The 16,685-nt window shown below is 42.2% G+C and overlaps 1 protein-coding gene across 1 annotated transcript in view; it reads right to left on the reverse strand.

Moving 5' to 3' along the window:
* Positions 1-5,844: 5,844 nt before the first annotated feature.
* LOC141091928 (cholesterol 24-hydroxylase-like) overlaps positions 5,845-16,685 on the reverse strand; it is a 67,896-nt gene continuing 57,055 nt past the window's right edge. The window contains exons 12-13 of the mRNA XM_073577715.1: positions 15,302-15,371; positions 5,845-6,684 (exon numbers count right to left, since the gene is read on the reverse strand). Coding sequence (XP_073433816.1) covers positions 6,523-6,684; positions 15,302-15,371 — 232 coding nt within the window. The 3' untranslated portion in view covers positions 5,845-6,522. The remainder of the gene's footprint in view (positions 6,685-15,301; positions 15,372-16,685) is intronic.

Raw genomic sequence — 16,685 nt, forward strand, 5'->3', positions numbered from 1 at the left:
GTGAAGGATTTGACAGCCCAGACTACACAGCGGAGGAGCAGGAAGAGGTAAATATTGCAAATGCTAGGGCCCTGCCCGAGCAAGGGGGGCCCACTCGTGGGCATCGGTACTGGCACTGGGCCCCTCATAGTACGGCGGTGTATCTGACGGGTGTGCACTCCCACCATCAGAGACAGTTGATTGCACTATGAGGGACCCTGTGCCAGTGCCCGCGCCCAAGAGTCGGCCCACCCACCTGTCCAGGGCAACGGCACTCGCACGGTTGCGTGCGCTAGGTGGTGACCCCGGCCATGGGGGGAGGAGGCAGCCCAGTTAGGGAGGTTTACAAAATGGCATATGTTGATGTGGGACATTCACCTGCTGCTAAAGGCGAAATTGGTCAAGTCCCAGGAAGAGGCGGACCAAAGAAAGTCATTTTTCTGTCAACCTTTGTGTCATCAGGGTAAGGTGTGACAAAATCCTTGGAAACCCATGCATGGTTCATTTTAATGAAGGTTACATCATCCACATTTTGGGTCGAGAGATGGGTCCTTTTTTCTGTCAGGATTGATCCAGCAGCACTGAAGACTCTTTCCGATAGCACACTTGCAGCTGGGCAAGCGAGCTCCTGTAAGGCATATTGTGCCAATTCAGGCCCGGTGTCCAGTTTAGCTGCCCAATAGTCAAATGGGAATGACCTGTGAGGGAGAACATCGATATGGGATGAGAAGTAGTTTGTAACCATAGTTGACAAGTGCTGTCTCCTGTCACTTTCAATCGATGCAGTATTACCAGTCGTGTGAGCGGGACTTGAAAAATCAGTCCACAACATGGTCATGAAACCCCTGTCTCCAACACCTCTTCCAAGCTGCCCTCGGCCCCTACGGCTCGTGTGAGAACCATCACCGCTGCTGTGTGCGGGGAATGCCTCAACCAACCGGTTTACCAGAGTTGTTTGTTTATTAGCCAATATTAGGTCAAGGTTCTCCTGTGGCATGATGTTTTGGAATTTGCCTTTATAGCGTGGATCCAGGATGCTGGCCAACCAGTAGTCGTCATCGTTCATCATTTTGGCAATGCAGGGGTCCCTTTTTAGGATCTGCAAGGCATAATCTGACATGTGGGCCAATGTACCCGGTGTCAATGATGCTCTGCGAGTGCTGGGTGGAGAAGCACTTTCTGGCAAATCCACATCCCTCCAGTAACGCACAAACCCTGTAGCAGGCCATGCCATGCCAACATTTTCTCTTGCCCCACGAGAAGCATCCTCCTCCCCTAAATAATCATCTCCATCATCATCCTCCTCCTCTTCCTCTTCTTCCTCCACCTCGTCCAGGAGAGTTCCCGGAGCAGATAATGGCTGACTGTCATCAAGGCTTCCCTCCTCCTCTTCCTCATCATCCTCGGCTGCAGACGCCTGCTCCTTAATGTGCGTCAAAGTTTGCATGAGCAGACGCATAAGTGGGATGCTCATGCTTAGGATGGCGTCGTCTGCGCTTACCAGCCATGTGCATTCCTCAAAACACTGAAGGACTTTACAGAGGTCTTTCAGCTTCGACCACTGCACACCTGTCAACTCCATGTCTGCCCTCAAAGTGCCTGCCCGTGTATCCTCCCACGAATGCATTACGGCCTGCCTCTGTTCGCACAGCTGCTCAACCATGTGCAGGGTGGAGTTCCACCTTGTTGCAATGTCGCTAATTAAGCGGTGCTTGGGAAGGTGGAGCAATCGCTGCAGCTTCTGCATACGACTGAGGTGTACCGGCTACCGGCAGATGTGCGAGCACAGTCTTCGGATCTTCTGGAGCAGGCCTGTTAACTCCGGATAATTATTGAGGAAGCACTGCACCACCAGTTTCAAGGTGTGAGCCAAGCAAGGGATGTGTCTGAGTTTTGAAAGGGCTATGGCTGCCACAATATTGCGGCCGTTATCACTAACTACCTTGCCTGCCTCAAGATGTAGACTGCCCAGCCATGACTCAGTTTGTCTCTGAAAGTAGTCGGCCAGTACCTCTGCGGTGTGTCTGTCGCCCAAACACATCATCTTCAACACAGCCTGCTGACGCTTTCCACTAGCTGATCGATAGGGGGACACCCCGTGTGCAACACTGGCAGCTGCGGATGGAGTGCTCGTGCGACTGCGTTCTGTGGACGAGCTTTCGCTTCTGGAGGAGGAGGAGGGTTGAACGCCTACAGCCAACTGTTTCCTATACCGTGGGCTAGGCAGCACTGTCCCACCACCGCTGTCCCCTGTGGACCCTGCATCCACCACATTAATCCAGTGCACAGTGATGGACACGTAACAGCCCTGGCCATGCCTACTGGACCATGCATCAGTTGTGAGGTGCACCTTTCCACTCACTGATTGCTTGAGTGCATGTACAATGCGGTCTTTCACATGAAGGTGGAGGGCTGGGATGGCTTTGTGAGAAAAGAAGTGGCGACTGGGTAGGTCATAGCGTGGTACTGCGTAGACCATGAGTTCGCGGAAAGCTGCGCTTTCAACCAACCGATAGGGCATCATCTCTAACGAGAACAGTTTGGCAATGTGGGCGTTCAAATCCAGTGTACGCAGATGAGAGGATGAGTACTTTCTTGTCCTACTCATAGTCTCTGGTAGGGTGAGCTGGACTTGAGAGCTGCATATGGTCGAACTAGCGGTGGACATGGCGGACTGAGAGAGGGTTGATGATGGTGATGGAGTTGGTGTTCTTTCTGATGGCCTAGATTCAGTCTTTCGTTGCAATAACAGTGTGATTCCCTGACTGATTTGGCCTTGCGACGACAACTCAACATTTGCTGCTGGTGGTGTGCTATCCAGTGGACTTACAGTGGGGGAAACAATGTAGTGTTGCTGACTACCTTCTTTGGGAGCAGTTGCACATGTGGTATGTTAGTTTTGGTAGTCCATCCACGCTTGCAAGTGCATGGTGGTTAAATGTCTTAGCATGCAACTGGTATTCAAATTTCTCAGATTTTTCCCTCGGCTAAAGGTCTTTGCACACTTCTTACAGATAACCTTTGCCACATTAGGATTTTGTTCAAAAAAGTGCCACACTGCACTCTTCCTACTATGGAAGACATTTTGAGGCCTTGCACGCTGTGCTATTTTGACCATCTGGCCAAGCTTTCCTGCAACTCTTTTGGTTTTTGTAACCTGTTTTTGGACTGCTCCGGGCCTGCCAGATAACAGCTGTTGTGATGTCGATGCCCGCTGCGGATGCTCCCCCTCCTCTTCTGAGATATTGGCAGCAGCACCCTCTTCCCCCAATGGATGCCAATCTGGGTCAACAACTGGGTCATCCATCACCTCCTCTTCAATGTCATGTGCACCTTCCTCTGTGTCACCGTGTATGGTGGAATAGTATGTGGGAAGGGGCACCTGAGTTTATCAGGGTCAGATTCTGCCTCAGTACACTGCGAGGACAATGTTGTGCTCTGAGTGAATGTACCAGCAGAATCATCTATCAGTGGCTGTGCATCAGTGCACTCCATGTCAGATTCATCTTGGCCTGGGTAATTCAAGATTTGACTTGATAACCCAGGCATGGTATGTGAAAACAGCTCCATGGAGTAATCTGTAGTGTGGCCTGCTGCATCCTTCAATTTTGGTTGGGGTGAAGGACACAAGGAAAGGTGTGGTTCATGACCATGAGCCTCCAATGATGACTCAGTGCTTTTATTTTTTAAAACTTCAGAAGAGGAGGCGATAGAGCTGGAGGCTGAGTCAGCAATGTAAGCCAAAACTCCGGCTTTAAAAGCGGTTTACCTACTCCCAGAAAAGGGAGCCTTCAAGGCCTTGTGGAGCCAGACGATGACGCAGGCTCAACACCTTCTGCATTAGGTGCTATTTTGCTTTTGCCACTACCAGCAGATCCACCACCAACACCAACACTATCATTACCAGCTGCCAACCCCCGCCCACTTCCACGGACTCTTCCACCACACTTCCTCATTTTTGGGGAAATGTACCCAAAAAACCACCAACTATATGGTACTATAAAACAAGGTACAAGGTGTATATAGGAGTGGGGAGAATTTGAATCTCTCTAGACTTCAGGACACAGTTGGATTCTGTCAGGCCCTGTTAATATTACACCGCAATGTGACAGGCAGATTCTGGATGGTGTATAGAGGACTGTGGAGAAATGGAATTTCTCTAGACTTCAGGACACAGTTGGATTCTGTCAGACCCTGTTTATATTACACCGCAATGTGACAGGCAGATTCTGGATGGTGTAAGAAAGGTGTATAGAGGACTGGGGAGAATTGGAATCTCTGTAGACTTCAGGACACAGTTGGATTCTGTCAGGCCCTGTTTATTTTACACCGCAATGTGACAGGCAGATTCTGGATGTTGTAAGAAAGGTGGATAGAGGACTGTGGAGAATTGGAATCTCTCTACACTTCAGGACACAGTTGGATTCTGTCAGGCCCTGTGTCTATAACATCGCAATGTGACCGGCAGAAATTGCCTAGTGTAGGACAAACTACAAGGTGTATATAGAATTGGGCAGAATTGGAATCTCCCTAGAGTGTAGGTCTGTAAGAACAGACAAACTCCTCGACTTTTCCTTACAGAGTCACACACGTAGATAGCTTCAATTTGGCCGTGATAACAGCTGTTACACGGTATTGTGTGAGGAGCGTACACCGTTGTACGGTGTGTGAAAAAATGAACGCTCACTACCTCACCAGGACAAAACAATACAATTTGGATTGCTTTTAAAAAAGCAGTTTGAACACCAGTGTGCACACAGCAATGCAGCTAGCCTTAAAAGGCAGGCTAATCACCACCAGCGCTGCTGCACAAAAGCAAAAATCTTCACCTTTCACTGCACAGTAACTACAGTGAAAAGCGCTAGCAGCAGAAGCAGTTTTTTTTTTCTTTTTGCCTTCCTAACGCTCTCCCTACAGAATCAGCAGCTGCAGCAGCTCTCCCTATTCTGAGATCAACATGAGTAACATGGCGGTCGGCGTCCCCGCCCTTTTATACCCCCTGTGATACCACACACAGCAAGCCAATCACTTGCATGCCCTTCTCCAAGATGGTGGTGACCGATGACTATGTCATCACGTTGCCCACAGTGTCCGTTCTTCCTGATTGGCTGAAAAAGGGCGCTAAAGCATCTTTTGAAACGCGACTTTGGCGCTAAAGTCGCCGACCTTGTGGCCGACCTCACGCTAAGGTCGGGTTTCGTTTCATGAAACCTGACTTTGGCGAAAGTAGGCGACTTTTGAAATTTTTCGACCCGTTTCGCTCAACTCTAACTATTACTAAAAGCATAATCCGTCTCGCAGCTCGTCACTGCATCCCTCGTACCTGCCATGACCACATAGGCACCAAGTAATGGCATTGCTCCATTGCTTCTGATATGGACTAAAAGCTTGACCGAATAAAGGGTATCCATCATTAAAAGTGTAAGGTCTGGGGTTTATTAGCTTTTGCATATCTAAATATCACCAGAACAAAATGACTAGGCATGTTGAAAAAAGCCAGAACATATGCAGCTGGAACATTCCCCCATTAGATCATCTACTGGTCACAGTAAGATCTGGTTTAGTTGGCATTAAAGGGTCATTTCCATCTATAAAAGATATTACTTACCCATAGCATAAGTGATAACTCGCTGTCCAATGGGTCTAAGGTGCCCCATTTGAATGGAACGATGGCCACATATGAGTGCCAATTGCTCTATTTAAACATGGATCTTCAGAGCCTGTTCCTAAGATTGGCGTGAGTCCCAGGGATCAGCAAGCGAACCCGTATTATAACTTGATAATTATCCTTTAATCTAATTGTGTATGACCAACTTCAGAGTATTCAGAGTAATAATAACCACAAGGCTCAATGCATTTCTGTATTAATACAAGCTTTATTGGTAAAATTGTCACAGTCATTCTTACTCTGCTCAATAAAAAACAATGAGAAATTGAAAAAAGAAAACAAAACATTCAAAATGTTGACTTTTATCTTTAGACTAATTATTACTTTTACCTACTGTTATGTATAAACATTTTACAAGTATACCAAGGAAAATCCTCATTCACACGAGTGCTGAAAAATGGGAGTCTACGTTTGGGATTTTTATTACTTTTATGCCGGTGTTTTCCTTTCGCCCTATTTTCTTTCAGCGGCAAAATTTCCACAGAGGCAACTTGCAAAATTTCCTCTAAACTATTTCGACAAAGGCAATTTCACAAAGATTAAAGCGGTTTTCCGGCATGTAACCATAGTCAACCTTTTTGAGTCTTTGGCAAAGCTTTATGAGAGCTTGTTTTTTGCAGGATGAGGGTTTTTTTGTGTTCTCCCATCATATTGCTGTACATAACGCAATGATTTTTGAGCGGTTTAAATGTATGCATTATACCATACCACAAATAACATGATACTTTTATTCTGCTGGTTGATATAGCTTTCATATAAAACACTATATTTGGCAGTGATGCAAGAGACAGAGCATCAAAAAAACTCAGAATTCGTATACTGGTATGAATGAGGACTAGTCCAGGTGTTCTTCTTTGGGAACAGGGAAGGAATTTTTATTTCTTTGCTGTCTTGAAATCTGTCCGGGGTTTCAGTCGGCAGACCACACCGTCCAAGGGGCGCAGCGTACCGGTATCAAAAAACTTAAAGCTTTGACCTTCAACCAACTCAAAATCAAATCTCTGCAAGAATTTGACCATGACGACTTTTGCCTCCATCTGTCCAGAGAGAACATAAAAATATCACCGATTTGCTGAATGTTTCCCCATTCCTTACTGATCACTTCAGTAGTTTCACGAGTAAATGACCATCTACTGTGAAAAGTGGATCCCGTTAACCACATATAGATGGTGGTCTTCCCGCCAGTGATGATAGAGACGACTGCTGAAAAATGACCTCAGAACAACGGGAGGCACAGAGGAAAATCTATACTATACACTGTGCCCCCTGATTATATGTATAATATACACTGTGCCCCCTTACTATAGGTATAATATACACTGTTCCCCTGACAACAGGTATAATATACACTGTGCCCCCTGATTATATGTACAATATACACTGTGCCCCCTGATTATATTTATAATATACACTGTGCCCCCTGACTATAAGTATAATATACACTGTATCCCCTGACTATAGGTATAATATACACTGTGCCCCCTGACTATAGGTATAATATCCACTGTGCCCCCTGACTATAAGTATAATATACACTGTGCCCCCTGACTATAGGTATAATATACACTGTATCCCCTGACAATAGGTATAATATACACTGTGCCCCCTGACTATAGGTATAATATCCACTGTGCCCCCTGACTATATGTATAATGTACACTGTGCCCCCCTGACTGTAGGTATAATATACACTGTATCCCCTGACTATAGGTATAATATACACTGTATCCCCTGACTATAGGTATAATATACACTGTGCCCCCTGACTATATGTATAATATACACTGTGCCCCCTGACTATAGGTATAATATACACTGTATCCCCTGACTATATGTATAATATACACTGTGCCCACTGACTATATGTATAATATACACTGTGCCCCCTGACTATAGGTATAATATACACTGTATCCCCTGACTATATGTATAATATACACTGTGCCCCCTGACTATAGGTATAATATACACTGTGCCCCCTGACTATATTTATAATATACACTGTGCCCCCCTGACTATAAGTATAATATACACTGTGCCCCCTTACTATAGGTATAATATACACTGTGTCCCCTGATTATACTGTATGTGCAATATACACTGTGCACCCCGATTATATGTGCAATATAAACTGTGCCCCCTGATTATATTTATAATATACACTGCGCCCCCTGACTATAAGTATAATATACACTGTTCCCCTAACAACAGGTATAATATACACTGTGCCCCCTGATTATATGTACAATATACACTGTGCCCCCTGATTATATTTATAATATACACTGTGCCCCCTGATTATATTTATAATATACACTGTGCCCCCCTGACTATAAGTGTAATATACACTGTGCCCCCTGACTATAAGTATAATATACACTGTGCCCCCTGACTATAGGTATAATATACACTGTATCCCCTGACTACAGGTATAATATACACTGTGCCCCCTGACTATAAGTATAATATACACTGTGCCCCCTGACTATAGGTATAATATACACTGTATCCCCTGACTATAGGTATAATATACACTGTGCCCCCTGACTATATGTATAATATACACTGTGCCCCCCTGACTATAGGTATAATATACACTGTATCCCCTGACTATAGGTATAATATACACTGTGCCCCCTGACTATATGTATAATATACACTGTGCCCCCTGACTATAGGTATAATATACACTGTATCCCCTGACTATATGTATAATATACACTGTGCCCCCCTGACTATAAGTATAATATACACTGTGCCCCCTGACTATATGTATAATATACACTGTTCCCTCTGACTATATGTATAATATACACTGTGCCCCCTGACTATAGGTATATTATACACTGTGCCCCCTGACTATATGTATAATATACACTGTGCCCCCCTGACTATAAGTATAATATACACTGTGCCCCCTTACTATAGGTATAATAAACACTGTGTCCCCTAATTATACTGTATGTGCAATATACACTGTGCACCCTGATTATATGTGCAATATAACCTGTGCCCCCTGATTATATTTATAATATACACTGCGCCCCCTGACTATAAGTATAATATACACTGTTCCCCTAACAACAGGTATAATATACACTGTGCCCCCTGATTATATGTACAATATACACTGTGCCCCCTGATTATATTTATAATATACACTGTGCCCCCTGATTATATTTATAATATACACTGTGCCCCCCTGACTATAAGTGTAATATACACTGTGCCCCCTGACTATAAGTATAATATACACTGTGCCGCCTGACTATAGGTATAATATACACTGTATCCCCTGGCTACAGGTATAATATACACTGTGCCCCCTGACTATAAGTATAATATACACTGTATCCCCTGACTATAGGTATAATATACACTGTGCCCCCTGACTATATGTATAATATACACTGTGCCCCCTGACTATAGGTATAATATACACTGTATCCCCTGACTATAGCTATAATATACACTGTATCCCCTGACTATCGGTATAATATACACTGTGCCCCCTGACTATATGTATAATATACACTGTGCCCCCTGACTATAGGTATAATATACACTGTATCCCCTGACTATATGTATAATATACACTGTGCCCCCCGACTATAAGTATAATATACACTGTGCCCCCTGACTATAGGTATAATATACACTGTGCCCCCTGACTATATGTATAATATACACTGTGCCCCCTGACTATATGTATAATATACACTGTGACCCCTGACTATAGGTATAATATACACTGTATCCCCTGACAATAGGTATAATATACACTGTGCCCCCTGTCTATAGGTATAATATCCACTGTGCCCCCTGACTATATGTATAATGTACACTGTGCCCCCCTGACTATAGGTATAATATACACTGTATCCCCTGACTATAGGTATAATATACACTGTATCCCCTGACTATAGGTATAATATACACTGTGCCCCCTGACTATATGTATAATATACACTGTGCCCCCTGACTATAGGTATAATATACACTGTATCCCCTGACTATATGTATAATATACACTGTGCCCACTGACTATATGTATAATATACACTGTGCCCCCTGACTATAGGTATAATATACACTGTATCCCCTGACTATATGTATAATATACACTGTGCCCCCTGACTATAGGTATAATATACACTGTGCCCCCTGACTATATTTATAATATACACAGTGCCCCCCTGACTATAAGTATAATATACACTGTGCCCCCTTACTATAGGTATATTATACACTGTGCCCCCTGACTATATGTATAATATACACTGTGCCCCCCTGACTATAAGTATAATATACACTGTGCCCCCTTACTATAGGTATAATAAACACTGTGTCCCCTGATTATACTGTATGTGCAATATACACTGTGCACCCTGATTATATGTGCAATATAACCTGTGCCCCCTGATTATATTTATAATATAAACTGCGCCCCCTGACTATAAGTATAATATACACTGTTCCCCTAACAACAGGTATAATATACACTGTGCCCCCTGATTATATGTACAATATACACTGTGCCCCCTGATTATATTTATAATATACACTGTGCCCCCTGATTATATTTATAATATACACTGTGCCCCCCTGACTATAAGTGTAATATACACTGTGCCCCCTGACTATAAGTATAATATACACTGTGCCGCCTGACTATAGGTATAATATACACTGTATCCCCTGACTACAGGTATAATATACACTGTGCCCCCTGACTATAAGTATAATATACACTGTGCCCCCTGACTATAGGTATAATATACACTGTATCCCCTGACTATAGGTATAATATACACTGTGCCCCCTGACTATATGTATAATATACACTGTGCCCCCTGACTATAGGTATAATATACACTGTATCCCCTGACTATAGCTATAATATACACTGTATCCCCTGACTATCGGTATAATATACACTGTGCCCCCTGACTATATGTATAATATACACTGTGCCCCCTGACTATAGGTATAATATACACTGTATCCCCTGACTATATGTATAATATACACTGTGCCCCCCTGACTATAAGTATAATATACACTGTGCCCCCTGACTATAGGTATAATATACACTGTGCCCCCTGACTATATGTATAATATACACTGTGCCCCCCTGACTATAAGTATAATATACACTGTGCCCCCTTACTATAGGTATAATAAACACTGTGTCCCCTGATTATACTGTATGTGCAATATACACTGTGCACCCTGATTATATGTGCAATATAACCTGTGCCCCCTGATTATATTTATAATATACACTGCGCCCCCTGACTATAAGTATAATATACACTGTTCCCCTAACAACAGGTATAATATACACTGTGCCCCCTGATTATATGTACAATATACACTGTGCCCCCTGATTATATTTATAATATACACTGTGCCCCTGATTATATTTATAATATACACTGTGCCCCCCTGACTATAAGTATAATATACACTGGGCCCCTGACTATAAGTATAATATACACTGTGCCCCCTGACTATAGGTATAATATACACTGTATCCCCTGACTACAGGTATAATATACACTGTGCCCCCTGACTATAAGTATAATATACACTGTGCCCCCTTACTATAGATATAATATACACTGTGCCCCCTTACTATAGGTATAATATACACTGTGTCCCCTGACTATAGGTATGATATAAACTGCGCCCCCTGATTATACTGTATGTGCAATATACACTGTGCCCCCTGATTATATGTGCAATATAAACTGTGCCCCCTGATTATATTTATAATATACACTGCGCCCCCTGACTATAAGTATAATATACACTGTTCCCCTAACAACAGGTATAATATACACTGTGCCCCCTGATTATATGTACAATATACACTGTGCCCCCTGATTATATTTATAATATACACTGTGCCCCCTGATTATATTTATAATATACACTGTGCCCCCCTGACTATAAGTATAATATACACTGTATCCCCTGACTATAGGTATAATATACACTGTATCCCCTGACTACAGGTATAATATACACTGTGCCCCCCTGACTATAAGTATAATATACACTGTGCCCCCTGACTATAGGTATAATATACACTGTGCCCCCTGACTATATGTATAATATACACTGTGCCCCCCTGACTATAAGTATAATATACACTGTGCCCCCTTACTATAGGTATAATAAACACTGTGTCCCCTGATTATACTGTATGTGCAATATACACTGTGCACCCTGATTATATGTGCAATATAACCTGTGCCCCCTGATTATATTTATAATATACACTGCGCCCCCTGACTATAAGTATAATATACACTGTTCCCCTAACAACAGGTATAATATACACTGTGCCCCCTGATTATATGTACAATATACACTGTGCCCCCTGATTATATTTATAATATACACTGTGCCCCTGATTATATTTATAATATACACTGTGCCCCCCTGACTATAAGTATAATATACACTGGGCCCCTGACTATAAGTATAATATACACTGTGCCCCCTGACTATAGGTATAATATACACTGTATCCCCTGACTACAGGTATAATATACACTGTGCCCCCTGACTATAAGTATAATATACACTGTGCCCCCTTACTATAGATATAATATACACTGTGCCCCCTTACTATAGGTATAATATACACTGTGTCCCCTGACTATAGGTATGATATAAACTGCGCCCCCTGATTATACTGTATGTGCAATATACACTGTGCCCCCTGATTATATGTGCAATATAAACTGTGCCCCCTGATTATATTTATAATATACACTGCGCCCCCTGACTATAAGTATAATATACACTGTTCCCCTAACAACAGGTATAATATACACTGTGCCCCCTGATTATATGTACAATATACACTGTGCCCCCTGATTATATTTATAATATACACTGTGCCCCCTGATTATATTTATAATATACACTGTGCCCCCCTGACTATAAGTATAATATACACTGTATCCCCTGACTATAGGTATAATATACACTGTATCCCCTGACTACAGGTATAATATACACTGTGCCCCCTGACTATAAGTATAATATACACTGTGCCCCCTGATTATATGTACAATATACACTGCGCCCCCTGATTATATTTATAATATACACTGTGCCCCCTGATTATATTTATAATATACACTGTGCACCCCTGACTATAAGTATAATATACACTGTATCCCCTGACTACAGGTATAATATACACTGTGCCCCCTGACTATAAGTATAATATACACTGTGCCCCCTGATTATATGTACAATATACACTGTGCCCCCTGATTATATTTATAATATACACTGTGCCCCCTGATTATATTTATAATATACACTGTACCCCCTGACTATAAGTATAATATACACTGTGCCCCCTGACTATAGGTATAATATACACTGTATCCCCTGACTACAGGTATAATATACACTGTGCCCCTTGACTATAAGTATAATATACACTGTGCCCCCTGACTATAGGTATAATATACACTGTATCCCCTGACTATAGGTATAATATACACTGTGCCCCCTGACTGTATGTATAATATACACTGTGCCCCCCTGACTATAGGTATAATATACACTGTATCCCCTGACTATAGGTATGATATACACTGTATCCCCTGACTATAGGTATAATATACACTGTATCCCCTGACTATATGTATAATATACACTGTGCCCCCCTGACTATAAGTATAATATACACTGTGCCTCCTTACTATAGATATAATATACACTGTGCCCCCTTACTATAGATATAATATACACTGTGCCCCCTTACTATAGGTATAATATACACTGTTCCCCCTGACTATAAGTATAATATGCACTGTGCCCCCTGACTTTAAGTATAATATACACTGTGCCCCCTGATTACATGTATAACATACACTGTGCCCCCTGACTATAGGTATAATATACACTGTGTCCCCTGACTATAGGTTTAATATACACTGTGCCCTCTGACTATATGTATAATATACACTGTTCCCTCTGACTATAGGTATAATATACACTGTGCCCCCTGACTATAGGTATAATATACACTGTGCCCCCTGACTATAGGTATAATATACGCTGTGTCCTCTGACTATAAGTATAATATACACTGTGCCCCCTGACTATAGGTATAATATACACTGTATCCCCTGACTACAGGTATAATATACACTGTGCCCCCTGACTATAAGTATAATATACACTGTGCCCCCCCTACTATAGATATAATATACACTGTGCCCCCTTACTATAGGTATAATATACACTGTGTCCCCTGACTATAGGTATGATATAAACTGCGCCCCCTGATTATACTGTATGTGCAATATACACTGTGCCCCCTGATTATATTTGCAATATAAACTGTGCCCCCTGATTATATTTATAATATACACTGTTACCCCTGACTATAAGTATAATATACACTGTGTTTCCTTACTATAGGTATAATATACACTGTGCCCCCTGACTATATGTATAATATACACTGTGCCCCCTGACTATAAGTATAATATACACTGTGCCACCTTACTATAGGTATAATATACACTGTGTCCCCTGACTATAGATATAATATACACTGTGCCGCCTTACTATAGATATAATATACACTGTGCCCCCTTACTATAGATATAATATACACTGTGCCCTCTTACTATAGATATAATATACACTGTGCCCCCTTACTATAGATATAATATACACTGTGCCTCCTTACTATAGATATAATATACACTGTGCCCCCTTACTATAGGTATAATATAGACTGTGCCCCCTGACTATAAGTATAATATGCACTGTGCCCCCTGACTATAAGTATAATATACACTGTGCCCCCTGATTACATGTATAACATACACTGTGCCCCCTGACTATAGGTATAATATACACTGTGTCCCCTGACTATAGGTTTAATATACACTGTGCCCTCTGACTATATGTATAATATACACTGTTCCCTCTGACTATAGGTATAATATACACTGTTTCCCCTGACTATATGTATAACATACACTGTGCCCCCTGACTATAGGTATAATATACAGTTCCCCCTGACTATAAGTATAATATACACTGTGCCCCCTAACTATAGGTATAATATGCGCTGTGTCCTCTGACTATAAGTATAATATACACTGTGCCCCCTGACTATAGGTATAATATACGCTGTGTCCTCTGACTATAAGTATAATATACACTGTGCCCCCTGATTACATGTATAATATACACTGTGCCCCCTGATTATAGGTATAATATACACTGTGTCCCCTGACTATAGGTTTAATATACACTGTGCCCCCTGACTATATGTATAATATACACTGTGCCCTGACTACAGGTATAAAAAGGGGGGCTTAAAAGAGCAAACTCCACAGCAGGGAAATAATGGAAATTCTTATCAACGCTTTTAAAAGAGAACAGAGATCAGGCTCATTTTCTGTTCTTGCTATTTGTATATAAAAACAATAAAAATATTCAGGAAATATAAGACATAAGAATAAAAGTTATTAGGTTTTGAAATATTCAGCTCCGAATTTCTAAAAAAAAAAAAAATTAGGACAGCGGTGTTACGAGTCCCTGAAATATTTTTTGCTCTCAGCAGTACAATTTGTTTAGTTCAAATTTTTAGAATCTTCCTACCTGTGAAAATACTTGTCCAATACAGGTTCGTGGCCCAAGAGAAAACGGAAAGTAAGTGTTTGAATTTGGCCTAATGGTGTAAAGATAATAAAGAAGAAATATCCAGTGCACATCAGCACAATAACAAACAGGTAATTACACAATAAAGACAAAACACGTTTACTAATAATTTACTTATTCAAAATAGAGCTTGAGTAAAGTGAACCCCAGGACATGGTGAGCTGTGACATCACCTATCTACTGTATATAGAGGTTATCAGTCCTTGAACAGGAGGGGGAGGAGGTAAGCTGTAACATCATCTATTGTGAATGGTGAATCCTGTGTTATCTACTGTATATAGAGGTGTTATCAGTCATTATACAGGAGGAGGTGAGCTGTGACATCACCTATTATGGTGGATCCTGTGCAGGGCTGGTTTTAGACAAAGTGGGACCCTAGGCAAAAGTTTAAAGTGGGGCCCCAAATGCTAACATTGTAAAATCATACATTTAGGTTACATTACATGAACAGTTGGCAGAGGGGCCTGGAGCCAGTACTGGCACTGTGGCCCCCATATTCAGGGGCCTTATATCGGCTGACGGGTCTGCCGCTATTAGCATTACACAGGAGCATTGCTAGGGTCAGAAAAGATTGGGGGGCCCAAGCCCCAAAGACAAAGAGTTGTCCCCCAACCCCCTCTTAATTTTTTTTTTTAACACTGCAGATAACACAGCAGGGCTCCCAACCGTCCTGGATCCAGCGGGACAGTCCTGATTTTGACACTCCCACCTGCGGGATTGGAGTTTTCCCGCACTGCAAATCAGCTGCCACGCCCACCTGTCATTGCAGAAGGGGCTGTATACCGATCGCCATACAGTTCCCTCTATGCACAGCACACTACAGAACAGAAGCCCTCCCCGGCTGACGTGACCAGTCACATGACTGTGACCTCATCCTATGTAACACCAGAGAGAGCAGTGATAACTCTCTGAGAACAGATAATATAGTAGATGTCACCTGCAGTCCTATGTAACACCACAGATAGTCTTACTCTGTAACGCTATGGCTATGTTCACATGCATTTTTTTCAGTAGCCAAAACCTGTTCTATTGGCAGTAAAAATGTTGCGTTCAAAACACCTGTCTTTCAGCTTGTCTTCTGGTGTTCTTTACGCTTTTTTCAGCTTTTTTTAAAGTGAGGATGTTTGCTTTGTCTACAGTATGTTTAAGACCACGTTCACGTTGAGTATTCGGTCAGTATTTCACATCAGTATGTGTAAGTCAAAACCAGGAGGGTGAGAAGTCTAGAAGTGGTGACGTGTTTCTACTATACTTTTCCTCTGATTGTTCCACTGCTGTTTCTGCATTACAAATACTGATGTGAAATACTGACCAAATACTGAAC

The sequence above is a fragment of the Dendrobates tinctorius genome, unplaced genomic scaffold (assembly GCF_039654945.1).
Source record: "Dendrobates tinctorius isolate UK_male_01 unplaced genomic scaffold, ASM3965494v1 ptg000057l, whole genome shotgun sequence".
Taxonomy (NCBI): Eukaryota; Metazoa; Chordata; class Amphibia; order Anura; family Dendrobatidae; genus Dendrobates; species Dendrobates tinctorius.